The sequence below is a fragment of the Cibotium barometz genome, chromosome 16 (assembly GCF_041138505.1).
Source record: "Cibotium barometz isolate CiBa-2024 chromosome 16, ASM4113850v1, whole genome shotgun sequence".
Classification (NCBI taxonomy): Eukaryota; Viridiplantae; Streptophyta; class Polypodiopsida; order Cyatheales; family Cibotiaceae; genus Cibotium; species Cibotium barometz.
In genome coordinates, this window is record NC_141061.1 from 55089294 (window position 1) to 55105802 (window position 16509).

Below are 16509 nucleotides of genomic sequence, written 5' to 3' on the forward strand. Positions count from 1 at the left end.
CAGTGGAGACAAAAAAAAATAACTTTTGAGCAGACACTTAGCTCCTAATCATTCATGAGCATAGATGACCTTAAACCATGGTGAATAGAGAGAGAGAGAGAGAGAGAGAGAGAGAGAGAGAGAGAGAAACCTGAGAGAGAAGAAAGCTGCCTTGGTTGCACTATGGCATGCCGAGTGATGCCAAACTGCCTTGGCTGCACTATGGCATGATGAGTGACACCAAACTGCCAAGTGATGCCATCTTTCTCACCACCATTGCCTTTTTGCTTGCCTGTGCTAGCCCCCACCTCTCCTTCTTGGCCATGCCATGTAGTCGTCCACAATGCCGTTGTCACCTTGTTTTTTTTATAGCACTCCTTATGCTGCCCTTTAATGCTCGCTTCAACACTCTTGCGCTTCCATGGCTTTGGCTTGCCTTGGAGGAGTGCCACCTCCCTTCTTGTTGGTGTTGCACCAAGGCTAGCCCCTTGCTTCAACTACTTGCATCTCCCTCCTAGCATTCTCACCACCCTAGCCTTGCCATACTACTATTCTGCATACTTTTTGCATGGCCTCCCCAAGCTTTATAGCTAGCCATGCTACCTTGACTTTGCCCCATGCTATGTAGTGCCTCTACACTCAATTCCTTGTGGTATTGTATACATTGATGTGTTGCCTGACTGTGTTATGGACTCAACCTAATGCTACAGGAGGAGGTTGTTGTAGGCTTGCTTAATTTATTTACAGCCAGGGTTTCCTTGGTGGCAACACATGAGTAACATAGAGTTTGGCTATAGTTGGCTAGTAGTCCAGTGTATCATGCTAGGATGAAACACATTGAGGTGCATTATCACTTTGCATAACTATCTTGGCTGGTGCCACGTGCTCATTGGGTCATTTGCCCTATTTCTCATCAGTGGGGTGGTGTTGGTGGCCTTCTTTAATTTTGCATGGCTAATGTGGGCTAGCCGCTTATTGATGGGGCTGGGTGTGGGATTTGCTATGATGATTACGCCTCTCCACTCGGTGAAAGTCTCCTCGAACACCATATTGGGGAATATGGGAATTTCCCAGTAGTTTGGGACACGTGGTCAAATCTTTGGATTAATCATAACTTAAACACCGTTACTCCAAATTGAGCGCTCTATAGCTCACTAGATTCCATTTTCCAAGTGCTTTCCAACAATAGGTCACATGATATGGTTTTGAGAAACTTATAGGCATGTTATCCAGGTCCCACCTTTTTAGTTTTCAAAAAATGGGAGTTGGGAAATTCCCAAACTCACGAATATAGTGTTCTCGGCTCGCGTGCGAGGCTTCCTGATGTCCTTCACAGAAGTGTTTGTCGTGCGCCACCTATAACACCTGCCTTCATGTTGTCTTCCTTGTAGTGCTTCTTGATCCCACGCTACCACCTTGATTCCATGCCCTGGCCTTATGCTTGCTTTACTCAAGCCAAGATTGGCCCCATCCCCTCTTATAAAAAGAGAGGCCACGACTAGCTTTTCTAGAAAAAAAACTTTTTATTTGCTTTCTTCTTCTTCTTCTTTTGTTTTGTTTTCCCAACCTTACTAACCTAGTTAACTAATATACATACTAATTCTATACTAATTAACACTAAAACTATTGATTAATAATATGTAATTAGTACTAATATTTACTAAAACTATTGATTAATAATATGTAATTAGTACTAATATTTACTAACTTATTCATGCTAATTATTCCATGCTAACCAATGATGAGAAAATATTAGAAACCATAAAAAAACACCAAAATAACAAAAAAAAACCTTACGAATCCAACATAAAAAACCTTCCTGAACCTTAATACTTCATACAAATCAACCAAAACAATCCAACCAAAAACTCTCTCAACATCATAAATTTTCCCGATCTATCCATTGGCACTAGATCTACTCAACACAAGGGTCTTTCATCCTATGGCCAAGGAAAACAAGCCCTACACATAAGAGTCTAAGTAAACACTAAGGCAAATCACCCTAGTCCCTGATGCTAATGGAAAGTCCAAACCCACCACACTCACTATCACAAAGTTAATTAAGTGAAGAGAGCTCACCTGTGGGCATGTATATATTAATAATTTTAAGCATAGACATTAGCCCGTGGGCATATAAGTAAGATTGGACATGTATTTAGGCATGGGAAATGTTTAATGTAGTGTGAAAGGATGGCCTAGTATAAAAAATAACTAAAAGCCCCTAGCCACCATTTATATTAAATTTATAGCTTTGTTGCTCATGCTTGAAGCTTTCATGGTGACTACTCCCTTGAATTGTATGTGTGGTACTCTCTTTGAATGTGCTTTCTCTGTTGTTGTCTCATGCTTCCCTTCTTGCAATATCATGTTATTTGATAAACATTATAGGATTCTTTTGACACATTGTGTTGTAATATGTATTTTTTTTTCATTTGTCATATATAATCAAAGCATACTAGAAAATACTTGGAGTTTTTGAAGAACACAATTTACACCTCTAGGGTTTTAAATTACATAGCAATTTGAAGGCAAAATATTGATAAAAATTTAGAGTTGTTTGGGATACCTAAGGCTCAAATTAGCTAATTGATCATTTATTTTTAAAACTTCTTGAGACCTTATATTTCATAATTGGTTTTATACTTCATCTTAAGCCCTAAATTCAAAGTGACCTTAATTATATCTTTGAAAGTGCATTTAGCAAGTTTGACTACGAAGACGAATATTTTCATTGAAGTTCTTTTGCCTAGAAAGCAAGCGCCAAATGCAAACAAGTTTTACCCATAGCCTTTATAGGATTTTGGAAATCATTTATATGTTTTATGAAGACCAATTATGTGGATAATAATGTTTTGATGCAGTTGGGTACATATGTTACTTTAAAAATTAGAGTATGAGGTAATATTTTAAACATTTCAAAGATACTTACATGCATGTGCAAGCAAGAAAGAGATGGTTCCAATGTGAATTAGAATGATTTACAAGAGTATCCCATTGGGAGCTCCAAAAATATGCAATTTGAGATTTATTATGTAGACAAGTTTGGAGCTTGAGACTATTACCCTCTAACTTCTTTGAGTTTTTACGTTTTTAATGATCTTTTGAGATACCATTATGGTAGAAATATAATAATGCAAGTCTTATGATTTACTTGGTCATGTTAAATTTAAGACTATGGTTTTTTATTTCATGTGCATTATTTATCCCATTCTTTATATGGTATTAAAGCTTCATACAAACATATTGGCACATTAGAAGCACTTTCTTTCTTGTGTGTATGACACAACATTGTAAGTTTTAATCATATGTATATTTGGGATAACCTCACCATTTCGAATGTTTGTGTTTGATCACTTTTCATGATTTCTTAGCTATGTAGATATATCCTAGAAAAGGAATTTACTCACTTTCCATGATTTATTAGCTATGTAGATCTATCCTAGAAAAGGAATTTATGAGTACATTTCTTTTCTAGGAAAGATGATGTTTAAAAAAAACTATGAAAGGACTCCACTTTTATGTTCTGTAGTGTTAATACATGAAGAAAATATTTGAAGATTGTTAAAAGATACTCAAATGTAGTCTTATGGAGATGATGTTCAAAAAAACTATGAAAGGACTCTACTTTTATGTTCTCTAGTGTTACCAAAATAGTGTTAATGCATGAAGAAAGTATTTGAAGATCATTAAAAGATGCTCAAATGCAGTCTTATGGAAAATTTTTTGCATCCATATAGTTTGGGAAATATGGGCCTAGATATCTCAAAATTCTTTTCACACATAATCTATAGGCTTCATTGATCCTTTTAGTCTAGTAGCCAAAGGCACTCAAGTGGTGCATTATATCATAGCAACATGAAGCCAGAGCTCACAAAAGGTAGATGCTTACTAACATCAAAATTTCCTTATAGAAATGTGACCATCTCATTGGGATTAGATATTGTGAGTAATCATGGATCAAATTTCATAAATAAGATTGTGTCCTTTTTGCTAACATAATTCCTTACGGTTCATAGAAATTCAACATCATATTAATCATAAGAAAAAGGATAACTTGAGGATATAAATAAAATTGTATATGTCATTTTCACTTGAAAGGTAAAAGCCCAGCCATAACAAGTGAAAGATAAATCTATTAGTAGCTTAATACACACACTATGTTTCTTATCAGGCTACTATATCAACAACACAACATTCAGCCTCACATTTGAACTTAAGGTGGCCATCTAGTGTCAAGATTATGATTTGTAGCTAGATAAATATAAATAAGTGTTTAACTAACTTGAACAAAGTAGTCATACATTATTAAGAGCCTTATAAGGCATTACTATTGAAAAGCTATAGGAAAGGTAGTGGTGCATAAACATGAAAAAGCTATGGGAAAAAAAGTGGTTTGACAATAATCACAAACACAAGAAATCACTTACAGTTTCAAAAATAAAAAACACGAACTTAAAAATAGAGACCTAGGTTCCATATAAGTCACTAAAATCAACCCCCCAAAAAACAAAACCCTAGAAGGAAGTGGAGATGACAAGACATATTATTGGTAGAAACAACTCAAATGCTTCTATTGACCCCTTACCTGGGGCTTGATCGTCCAAATTGACAAGAAAAAGAAGCCAAATAGCAATTAGAAGTAGAGAAAGAAAGACATGTCTCAAGGTTGAGGCACGTTAAAAATAGAAACCAAAAGAGAAACAAAGTGCACAACACTCAAACCTTTATAAATGTGGCTAGTGAAATCGAGGAAGAAAACCTATGCTAACCGTCAAATCAACAAACTTCTAAAAAATCACCACATAGCAATTTGGCTAGCCCTCTTGACATAGCTACCCACGGCGGTTGAAATCTCATGTATTGGAAAACTTGGACTTGGTTCACTTACACCCACTAATGCAAATGTCAAAGTAGTGGTCAATCATAAGTGTTGGAATCTTGAAATTGAAAATGTGTTGGAACTAAATTAGTGGTGTGTAGATTTTGTATAACCCCTATAGATCCATGAAAAGACCAATCCTATAAGGAAGAGGATAGATATCCAACATAGAGTGTCATATATCTTGGGGTAATCAAAACGCCATGTAGTTGCTTCCAATCAGTACCATAACAATAATCATGATGGTTAAGGAGAGCCCAACCACCTCAATAACCCAAGCCTCATCATCAACTATTACCTCATCATGAAGGTAGGTAGACCCTTAATTTCAACAATCTCTCAACCTGAGCATGGCAAAAACTTACAAAATAACACCCTCTTGCAAAACCATATAAAAGAAGAAGCAAGAAGCCATGATCCCATATTAGGTAATCACTACACAATGATGGGTGTCAAAAGAAATATTTGTGGATCAAGGTTACTACGATAGTGACATCATCAAGCAACAATTTTCGTGTGCACCAATAATCCACCAAAACAAGCGATCTAAGAACGGCTTCCTAAAAGAATAGGCTTCACTCAAAAACCTCTTTGGGATCTTAACACGCCAATATGAAGGATCTTAACACACCAATACGAAGCTAACTTTGGTTATTTAAAGCACTATTGGTTAAGGCAACTAACAAATTTGAATGCCAAATTATGAGGCTCAAACTCATTAAACCTTGGAAATTGTATATTTCACAAAAAATCAAAAGTAATTACAATAATTATAAATTTCAAAATTATAATTATAAAAATCGATGAGTCCTCAAATCGTGTCATATCCAAATGTGTTATATCTCAAAAAACATAGAAAAGTAAATATCCGCTGCCAAGAAGTTGATGTCATTTCAATGTATGGAGAAGAAGGAACAAAGAGAAATCTTTCTAGAAGAGCTTAATTTTTCTATCACCCCTAAGAAAATTTCATTCTCCCTCTCCCTCTCCCTCTTAGTCGCGCAACCACAAAGGGCCTCAAATTACATCTCATAAGAGACTAAAATCTTGCCTCCTTGACTAATGTGTGGGATGATGACCATCGTGCCCACGTGCATGATCCATTGTCTAGGTGTTTCTAGATGATCCTGTGATTAATGTGTGGGATGACGACCATCGTTCCCACCTTCACGATACATCATCTAGGTGTTTCCACCTCATCATCGATGATCTTGTGATTATAGTAGTGTGCTATGCTTGCCCCTCAAGCTTGACGCTTTGGATCAAGGATGATGGCTTTCATGGACATCAAAGATTGTGACTTGATTGCGTCGTCAAAGTAACTAACAACTGTGCAAGGTATTCACTCCAATTAGTCGAGTGACTCACTTGCGAGGCTCATCCCATGGCTTGCCTAAGTGGTACCCCTTTGTGGTACTCAAGTGTGTGTGTGTGTGTGTGTGTAGAAATAGGATGCTATTCCTTGCACTCATAGGCTAGACTTAGAACCCTATATGGAAAAAACAAATTGCCTCTTTAGCAGACTTATCATGCTCTCTCTCAATCGCACCTCCAAAAGAGACTCAAATGACACCTTAAAAGAGGTTCAAAATATAATGATGGGGAATATGAGAAGTTGAATCTTCAAATTTTTTTCCCAAAAGCTCCCTTTTGAGGGGATGTAGCTGAGCTAAAAGCTACACCACTCACACATACAACCCTACAATGTCAGGGCACGAACCCACGATCTCTTGGTTAGGGTGAGTCATGATGAGCTGAGCCACACGTGCAAGTGCCAAGTTGACAATCTTCAAAATTCTTCTTCTCCATGTTGATGGAGATCTTGTTGCTAAGGTACGTTGACGTTGTTCTCTACTCTCTTTTGTTGAGCATGTTTAAAGGGTCTTAAAAAAGCCTTCAAGAGAAGCATACAATTTTTTTCTTTCGAAAGAGTGAGGTAGAAGAAAAATTGTACAAAAAAAAGAAACTTGTATATCAATCCAAATACATGTATGATGTCAGTCAGCTTGTCCTCCGCCGACAGAAAACGAAGGTGGAATATTTAAAAATAAATAAATAAAACGATGCAAGCATTTTGCAACGTACTATTCTCTGCAGCGTGCAGTGCGCACATGGACATATATGGCCAATCCACAGGAGAAGGAATCTCTGATGTTTAAAGAGAGCTTAACAATCCTGATCACACCCATCATGTCTAGAACCTCTAGAGATTAGAAGGGCTAGTTATAGCGTCAAGGAAGCTCGCAGAATATTAAGGAAAGCAAACCACTAGAAAACTATAGTATATCTGTAACTTTTGATGTCTACGTGACCTCAAACGCACTAGCTAAAGCTGTAGGTTACACTTGTCCTTCAAATACAAGTTGTACTGTTCGGGAGTTAATCCTAATTAGGGAAGGCTTTGCCACACTTAATTTATCTTCTCATTAGTGAGGCTCATGTTCCTCCATCTTAATGATGATTAGGAGCTGGATAAGGATGGATTATGCAGATGGGTGATCTCCCGAAGAGGGGGTTGTAGAGGCTGCAATTAAAAAATGCGCCCCGTGCCACAAGTGTATGGGTATGAAAGCTGGAAAGGATTAGAGGAACATACCATAAATCGATTAAGGAGTTAATCTGTTATTAGGTGCTAGTGAAGCATGGCTCCGGCTGTGGTGGTTGAACCAGCCAATGCTGCATGCATCTCCGGCCAGCTCACATTCCAAAGGCTGCTGCTCTCATTAGGTGCTGGGGATGCAAAGAAATTGTCCGATAGAGGCCTTTGCTGCCAGTCTGATAATGAAAAGATCATAGATTTGCCTTTGCTGCTAATCTCTGAACTCTCTTCTTCAAAACCACCACCTGCAGCGTGTTGATCTTCATTAAGGTGGCTGCCACCATCGTTAACCATATGGATAGGTAAAATATGATTGTGATGGATTAACCTTAGGTTGGAGTCCATACCAGAGTTATTATTGCTGTTAGCGTTCACATGGTGGGCGGTTGGGGAGCTGAAGCTGGAGAGGTGATCTTCTAACGTGGGTGGCATGGATACTGTGGAATTAATACGGTCATAAAATGAGGGTCGTTCAGAATGTTCAGATCCATGGTGATGGTGATACATTATGGCTTGTTGATCTGGCTTAGGGTAAGATAAGCCAGGGAAGGTGGGATCAAAGGGGGATAGGGTGCCAATGTGAGGGGAAGGATGGCCGCCGAGTGTGAAAAGGCCCTGCGTGCTGGGGATGGCGCCTGATTGATCTGGAATACGCATGGACTCCTGGAGGCGAGAGAAAGTTAGGCCATATCGGTGGCTTTCATTGGCCAAATCTGTGATTAGTGAAGATGTTGAAGGGCAGCCGGGGCTGCTGAAGCTGGCGGGGAGCTGCAAGGGAGGACAGCCGTTGATGGAGGCCAGGATATTGGACGCTCCAGATTCGATGTCCGCGAAGGAGGCCAGCGAGGTGGGATCCAATGGCGATCTCTGCTTCACCCTCTTGTTCTTCCGGCAGCCCCCTCCAACAGGCACGTTGCGGAGAGTGCCCCCTTTCGTCCAATATCTCCGACAGTTTTTGCAAAAATGGCGGGGCTGCGACAGACTGTAGTTGTTGTAGTAGCAAAATTTCGTGTTTAGAGAATCGCATCGCGGACACTTCTGCGCTTGGTCAGGCGCCTGATTGCTGTTGCCGCCCCCTTTCTGCCTGCCCAACTTCGAAGACGAGACTGCTGTATTAGTAATCCCATCTGGAGGTTTCACTCCTGTCTCCTGCTGTTGCATCATCATCATCATTGCAGATAATTACCTGCACCAGAGCATGACCAGTCCACTGCAAGGCTTTAAAGAGTATTATGATTACTTGCTTTATATATATTCAGCATTGCGTATGCACAATAAGCTCGCTCAATTATTGATTAGAAGCCAGGGCTTCGAGTGTGCAAAGTATTTCAAGTATATACCAATGAACTAGTGTGCCAAAGCTTTCGATCATGTGTTTGGGATGCTCTGGGTTTGTAATTGCAAGTTATGCTCCTGTAAGCTCTAGAATCTCAAACAATAACAGTAAGTATGATTAATCTAAGCGAGGCAGTGGCATGGGATACTAATGAAGCATGCAAGTGCTGGTTCTTCAAAATATGTATCAAATTCAAGGAAACTCTATAAGTTCTCTACAACTATCAACATATTATAGTCTATCTAGGCATATGCAGAGGAGTTGCTATAGCTGAGGTAAGTTTGTGAATGGTTAGTTGCGGACCCAAGGTGGAGCGATGCGGAGGGGGGAGGGGAAAGAGGGGCGAAGAATCTCCGAGAGGAGATTTGAACCGCATGGTGCGCGCAACAGAAATAAGCCATCGGGGGTGTTAGTATAGGAGCTACACAAATTAGACTAAAAGAAACATGGGGACGATAGAAGGTGGAGAGAAACAGAGGAGGTGAGATAGATAATTACCTCTTTATTGAGCAGATCCAGGTGCTTGACCAAGGGAAATGAACGTAGGGTATTAATGGGAGATGGGGTGCGTGCAGAAGAAGTAAGAAGGGATGTGAAAGAGAAGGAGAAGGGGTTTGAGAGAGAGAGAGAGAGAGAGAGATCGAGAGAGAGAGCGGATGATGCTAATGATGATAGAAATAGTTGAATAGTGAGGGGGTGCCTGCAGAAGATGCTTGCAAGAAGACAGATAAAGACAGAGGGAACCGTGTATTATAACCTGCTTGGGCACTGGCTGGGATCATATGGATAGACAGATGAGTGGAGAGAGTCACGAACACCCCCGCGGGCCGCACCTCCCCTCTTTCGCCTTTTGATGATTGACTGACACACCACAGTGTGTGGACAGGGCAACGGGCTAACCTAACCACGTCCCCGCACTCGTGAACGGGCCGGCTCGTGACTCGCGAGCTCGAAGAGCGGTGTGTGGTGAAGTGGCCAAACAAAGTACGTGGCTCATTGTTGTTTGAAAACGGGATCACCTGGCAAGCAAGTTGATCGAGATAAAAGGACGTCAGTCCACGTGGCAGAGACACCTCAGTGCGGTTCTCAATGAGGTGGACACTGCGCGTACTGACGTGCCGCTCCTCTATCGCAGCCCACGACCCTATTCAGTGCCGCGGCCCCCGCAGCCCTCCACTGGTGACACCCTGCCGTGTGCACTCAAACTTGAGCGTGTGCCGCGCCCACGTGTTGGTGCTTGGCCTCCACCCGAGGTCCCAATCTGAACCCATTACCCCAAAATCTCGTTTAATACCTTAGGATAAGATACCTTCTTGTCACACACTGCACAAAAGTTTGAATATGCCCTTCTCACACTGCGTTTATGCCATTTGCTGATATCCCGCACGTGATTCCCATTCATCAAAACCCAAAGCTATACTGGAAACCCATTCAGAGTCCTCTAACTTCGAAGGCTCGAAAGTCGCATGAAGTGGTGACTGTAGTCGTAGTTTGTTACTTATTAGCATGGTGTTGTGCACAATGTATTTATGTGGCCCGTAAGTTGTAACGTGGTGTTGGGCACAGACTTCAGAGTTTAACCTTCTCAATCTCAAGTTTTAACCTCCAAGTTACAGCATGCACACGTTTGCCTAGCGGATCCTCTCCCTCTTAAAAGCACGTGTATACAGCTGCCGAGCCGTACGTCATGAACCGGACTCCGGAGTCCGGAGATATCACCGCACCCGTGAGTCGTGACCCACACACAAAAATGCAACGCAAGGCTGAATGGCACCACTGAGGGTTTTGTAGGACGCTATGTTGTTTGGAGCATTAATCTACCCTTTATATTAGAGTCCTAGCTAACAACACAACGTCTAACCTTCATTTCTCTATATAATACCCTAAGCTAACTTGAGCCACTAGCCTACTTATTCAATATACTAAACCCTTTACACATACCCCATCCCATTGCCCATCTATGGGTATACACATACCCCATCCCATTGCCCATCTATGGGTAGGGGAGATTGCCTGCCTACGAATTATGGGCGGTGATACCCACCACATCAACATGGGCAGACAGTATGACTGTGTGTAATGGGCCTAGGCACATGACTCATGACATATGGCACTTCTCTTGTTCTCTTGACCTCCATTAGAGCCCAAAATACTATAGACAATTTAAAGCTAGACCACTTCTCTATTGGTCCTTCCCCGTCGATGGAGACAATCACGCATAGCGCACCTCAATTTTCAAATGCCGATGCCCTCCCTCTAATACATTTTATTACTTTTGCGACACGCTGTGCACTCCATCTGACTTAGAAAATTCAATAAAACTGGGCCTTGAAAGCTCCCAGGAGGAATAAAGAGTCCTTTTCATCATTTAAAAGAGCATAACTTGGATGCGTAATTTGATTCACCATGTGCTTGCATTGAGGATCGTGAAAGCCCCTTATCAATCGGATTCTGGAGGTCCTTAATCTACTTGATTTTCCCACGGGCCCACCTTCTAACCTCCACATGCAAAACCTTACGGATCAAAAAGTAAAACAAAGGCAGAGAGACCGTCATAAGATGGACGGCGACAAGGGCAAAAAAAATTGTGGCAAAATCCCCAGCAAAATCTCTAAGAAAATGAGCAGAGATACACGATAGATAGATAGATAGATATTGCGAGAAAAGCAACGAGTCACGTACTCGTTGGGATGGCAATGCAAAAGGACGGTTCAACCTACAGTGATGGTCCATGGATATGGGCATTAGAAAGGAAGGAAAATCGCAGGGATAATGTTACGTAAAGGCGTGGAAAGGGGAGGCTAATTCGCTTGTAACCTGCAAGGTTTCGTCATAAAGAGAGTAACGCGAAGAGGGGAGTTGACTATCTGTGAGTGAATAAAGGTGAATATATTTGAAGAGACATGACTGAAAAGGAAGCACTCGCATTATGCCACCATATTGAAGCTAAGGATAATGGCTATGGCCGGAGAGGTGGGTGGAAAATGGGTAGGTTATAAAAAAAGCAGGCAGATGAAATTGTATGCTAGCTTTTTATGAAAATTTCCTTCCTTCCCTTCACATGCATATGATGATACCATGGAAAGTCTCATCATTCATGACGATGGAGCCCTTGTGGTGGGTTGCGGGTCCCTGGCTTGGACATGTCTCTGCGGCTGTCCCCTAGTGGTTCATCTTGGAGTTGGTTAGTCACGTGGCGCGCACTGACTGGATCTTCCGGACCTCTAGTCGTGAGTCGTGACCAGTCGTCAGAGGTCTCTTCAGTGGAGGTCCCAGTTGCCATGATGGTGGTAGCTACACACTAGTCTGTCACCACACCAGTCCCCCTATCAATAGAAAAAGCAAAATACAATGGTATTCACTAGTGGCCGGGCGATCTCCAAATTTGTGCTTTGAGGTGGTAGGGCCCCACCAACCCATCATCGCTGGCTCGGCCTCATGCCACCCCGCCCAGCCTTGCTGTTCCTGCCCCAGCCTCTGCTTTTTGACGCGCGGCCGCCGTCACCTGTTTTTGAGCATTTAAAAAAAATGCCCATAGAAAAATTACACTTAAGCCTTGCTATATTTCGTTAATTTTAAAGGGCCCCACAATCCCTCCAGTACCTTTGCCGACATTTACAACACCACAATCCCCGAGCTACTATGTATAGTGTGAGCTACATTCAACTTACCACACTAGGATAGAGATTGTTCCATTTTTTATTAAAAACCCTTCTCAAATCTAGGAGAGAGAGAAAAACACCTTCTCAAAATTTTTAAGATTTAGTTATAATTGGATTTGAATCTGATGAAAAAGCTTCTTCAAAATTACAATTTCCTCTTCAATCCATGATGAGAAGGATTGTTGTAAGGCTTAGTAAAAATAGTTTTCGGAACACTGTGTAACCACACATCCTTTCATGAGTCCTTATCCCCCCCAAAACACTACGGTCCACCATCATTGGCCCTCGATGTTTTCCAAGTAACTCTACATTTGTAGTAGCTATGTGCAATTTGTGTAGGAGGGTGAAATCTAGTTTGAGGTTTCTCATCTCCAAGGTGAAAGTTCTTCCCATAGAGAGGCACTCTGGCATGCGACAATCCTAAGGATGGTGGAATGCAAGCAAGGTTGTGTGTAAAGCTACTATACAAGAAGTGCATGCTCTCGATGCTTGCAAATAATCACTAGGCATGACATTAATCTTATTAGAAAGCTTTTACAAATGTGTATCACCACAACTAATACATTATTTTGGGTAATTTATTTGCAAGTTGCATAGTTATAAGTCTGCAAGGTTTATAGCATTGACTTATTTAAAATTACTCATTCTTATAAGGGCTTTGAGAGCACAAGCCAATTTATTACACTTTGTCATCTAGACATTGTACTTAACATGTGTATTATGTAAACAATAATACGAAAGGGTGAAAGCATGATAAGGTGGTACAATTTCAAACCTGTTGCTCACTGGTTTCTACCACTTAAAAAAAGACCACTATTAGTACATATAATAGAATAATAAGTCATATTTAGTAAGTCCTTGATTGTTTTTTATACATTTCACGTTTTAATAAGATTTAATGAACACACTTTAATTCTCTAACTATGCCTAGAAGTGTTTCACAACTGGTTGTAAACCACTATCTGAGACACATGTTTTTTGTCCACCTATTCATGCATATACTCGTAAAAAATCTTTAAGGTGGAGTGTATGTAAGGTTGGATTTAAAACTCTTTACTCTTTAGAAGAAGCTCATGCTCTCTATGATTGCAAATACAATCATTAGATGCGCAACATTAATCTTTAAATTTGTATTGCCACAACTAGTATAGTGTAGTATATTTGCAATTTGCATAAGCAAAAGTTTACAAGTATTATAACATTGGTTTTAAATTATTCACTCTTAGAAGGACTTCAAGAGCACAACCTGAAAGAAAGAGTCATTAGTTTACTATGCTAATCTGTTACATTTTGTCAAAAGTATTTAATATGCAATATGTAAACAAAGTAGACACAATTACTTAGCTTTCTAACTAAAAAGAAAGGTTTAAAATTATGGAAGCTCATAACTTAAATCAATACTATAAGAATAGTTTAAGTGTTTTCATTTTAAACAGCGCGACAAGAAAGAACTAAGCTTTATATGTATATAATTATGTGTATGATCTTTCTTTCACTATCTGATCTTCTGCCTATGTGCATGCATGCATGAATATGTGTGCGTACATTATTCAAGAAATTAGAGCAAGAAACTCAATTCAATTCAAGACTTTCTTTCAATATCTGATCTTCTGCCTATGTGAATGCATGCATGAATATGTGTGCGTACATTATTCAAGAAATTAGAGCAAGAAACTCAATTCAATTCAAGACTTTAATAGAAAAAGTAATGTACTAAATAGTTGTAATTAATTGGAAAAGAAATACTCAATTAATTGCTTAAACTAGACTATAATACAGTGCTAGTATGCCATTAGGAGCACACTATGAATAAGAGTCAATACTCTATAACTATTAGTTAGCACTTTGTAATATTAGCTAGAACACTATGTCAATACTCTATAGTAACTACTTTAGCACTCTAGTTAACACACTATAAATACTATGTAACTATTAGTTAGCACTATAGTCAATGCTATAAAATGTCTAACATAGTATCAATAAAGTGCTATAAAAGTGTTTTCTTGGAGACTTGATTCATCACAAGAGCGTCTACATACTAACTCAAGGCTGGGCATAGTGCATTCACATTAATTTAGGCCACTCGTACCGATTATCTTAATGGGTATTACTCTCACTATAAAAAAATCATCAAGTCCTTGTTTTTGTAATTTTCATGTTTTTTTGGAAAAAACAAAACAAAGCGTGTCACCACTACTAGCTCACGGTAGCGAGACAAAAATAGCAAAATTAAAAGGAAACCCCAGTGTAGCTTTCCTCTAGGCAATAGCAAGTACTCACCCACACTTCCAAGCACACAATTTTCCTCAACTACTCTAATTTCTTCTCTTCCACACAAACCTTATCTACAGAGTTTTTCATATTGCACCTTCATAATGAAGGCAATAGTGAATCTTGCATAATGGGAGCTCGAGCTCTAAGAAGATGTAAGAAATAATAGTTGTTTCCCCGGCAACGGCGCTAAAAATGTTATGGGATACTGCACCTCCCAAGAGGGAACTCCACATATCCACAGTCAGAAGAAGCAATAGATAACAACTATCGTTGAGTACTTACCAATGCTTCGAGCTCACGTCCCTTGAGGCTCCCCAAGCTTGCTTTCGGAAGCTCCACTCCTCTAATCTCCACCTCCACACTGTCACCGTGGAGTCGCTCACACCATAATGCAAGGCAATCTTCCTCTCACTTTCCCACACGCATGCATAGAAGAGGAACATGCGCTAGAGTACACACACTCTGTCTGTCTGTCTCTCTCTCTCTCTCTCAAGACAAAGCAAGAGCTCTCATAGCACAAAGGGGGATTGTGTCTTTCCATTATGAGAAATTGTGTTCTATACAACTGGCCCTTATTCACACTTGGGCGCCCAAAACTTACTAAATAAAGCCTTCGTTGGCCAATATCTCATAGTGTACAACCTTTATAGTGCCTTTACATAACACTTATTAATGTCCTTAAATGGAGAAGCATCTTTGTTAATCCAAATGGGATTAACACCATATTAATTGGTATCGATTATCTTAATGGGTACCAATTACTGTCACATTAATTTACGCCACTCCATATTGATTTGTACCGGTTATCTTAATGGGTACCGATTACTCTCACACTATAAAACAGTCATCAAGTCCTAAGGCTTATATTTTAGGCTTTTTAGGGAGCTAGTTAGTTTTTTGGTATAACATTAAAGAAATCGACATTACCTCCAAAAATATTTTCCCTAGTATAAGGTGTTGATAAAAGCATGAAGATTTTTTGACTCATTGGTACGGATTAATTACTCTCACAATATAAAACATTCACCAAGTCCTAGGGCTTAATTGGTATCAATTACTCTCACACTATAAAACATTCATCAATTCCTAGGGCTTAATTGGTATCGATTACTCTCACACTATAAAACATTCCCAGAGTACTGAGGCTTATTTTTAGGATTTTTAGGGAGCTAGTGAGTTTTTTGGTAAAAAGTTAAAGACCTTGACGTTACCCTAAAAAATGTTTCCTTTACTATAAGGCATTGATAAAAACATGAAGAATTTGTAAAACTTTCATTGATGCTAATACTAAACTTTTCTCAACACTCATATTAATGTTTTCCCAATTATAAAAAGTTTTCAAAAATGATCATAGATTTTGCATTTGGAGCCCAGAAGTAGTCATGTAAGTAGTCAAGTTGAGACATTTCAAGAAGTTTCAAACGGACCAATTCCTAAAATTTAAACATCATCACGATAATGTATTTCAACTACATTTTTAAGAATTAAATAGAGCCAACTGGTCTCAATCATTTTTATTGATCTTAATTGAGCCCAATTTACCATAATTGACCTCAACTGTGACATCATTCGGTTGATTCTACCCCAAGTGGACATTAGGGTAACCAATTGACCTCAAATGACTATGTAGACCAAAGACACCCTCAATTTAAAAATTCCCATCATTGGGTATATATTTATCTCACTCTACACATAAGACCTGATAAGAATTTTTGGTCTAGATAAGATCGATGTGTTTATTATTTATAGTGATTCTCCAACCCTAAGGACTAGGGACTAT

The 16509-nt window shown here is 39.6% G+C and overlaps 1 protein-coding gene across 4 annotated transcripts; it reads right to left on the bottom strand.

The window, feature by feature from the left end:
• Nucleotides 1-6795: 6795 nt before the first annotated feature.
• On the bottom strand, nucleotides 6796-9765 carry LOC147630757 (uncharacterized). Of its 4 annotated transcripts, none has more exons than XM_086810737.1 (3): nucleotides 9292-9765; nucleotides 8798-8879; nucleotides 6796-8643 (listed from the first exon to the last, which is right to left on the bottom strand). In XM_086810737.1, exon 3 carries the CDS (start codon nucleotides 8628-8630, stop codon nucleotides 7491-7493), a length of 1140 nt encoding a protein of 379 aa, XP_086666863.1. In that variant the 5' UTR covers nucleotides 8631-8643; nucleotides 8798-8879; nucleotides 9292-9765; the 3' UTR covers nucleotides 6796-7490. The 4 variants fall into 4 exon arrangements, with proteins under 4 accessions (XP_086666863.1, XP_086666864.1, XP_086666861.1 ...); XM_086810738.1 differs by lacking the exon at nucleotides 8798-8879 and having other exon boundaries at nucleotides 6796-7702; nucleotides 7805-8643; nucleotides 9292-9763; XM_086810735.1 differs by lacking the exon at nucleotides 8798-8879 and having other exon boundaries at nucleotides 6796-8667; nucleotides 9292-9764.
• Between the last annotated feature and the right edge of the window lie 6744 nt (nucleotides 9766-16509).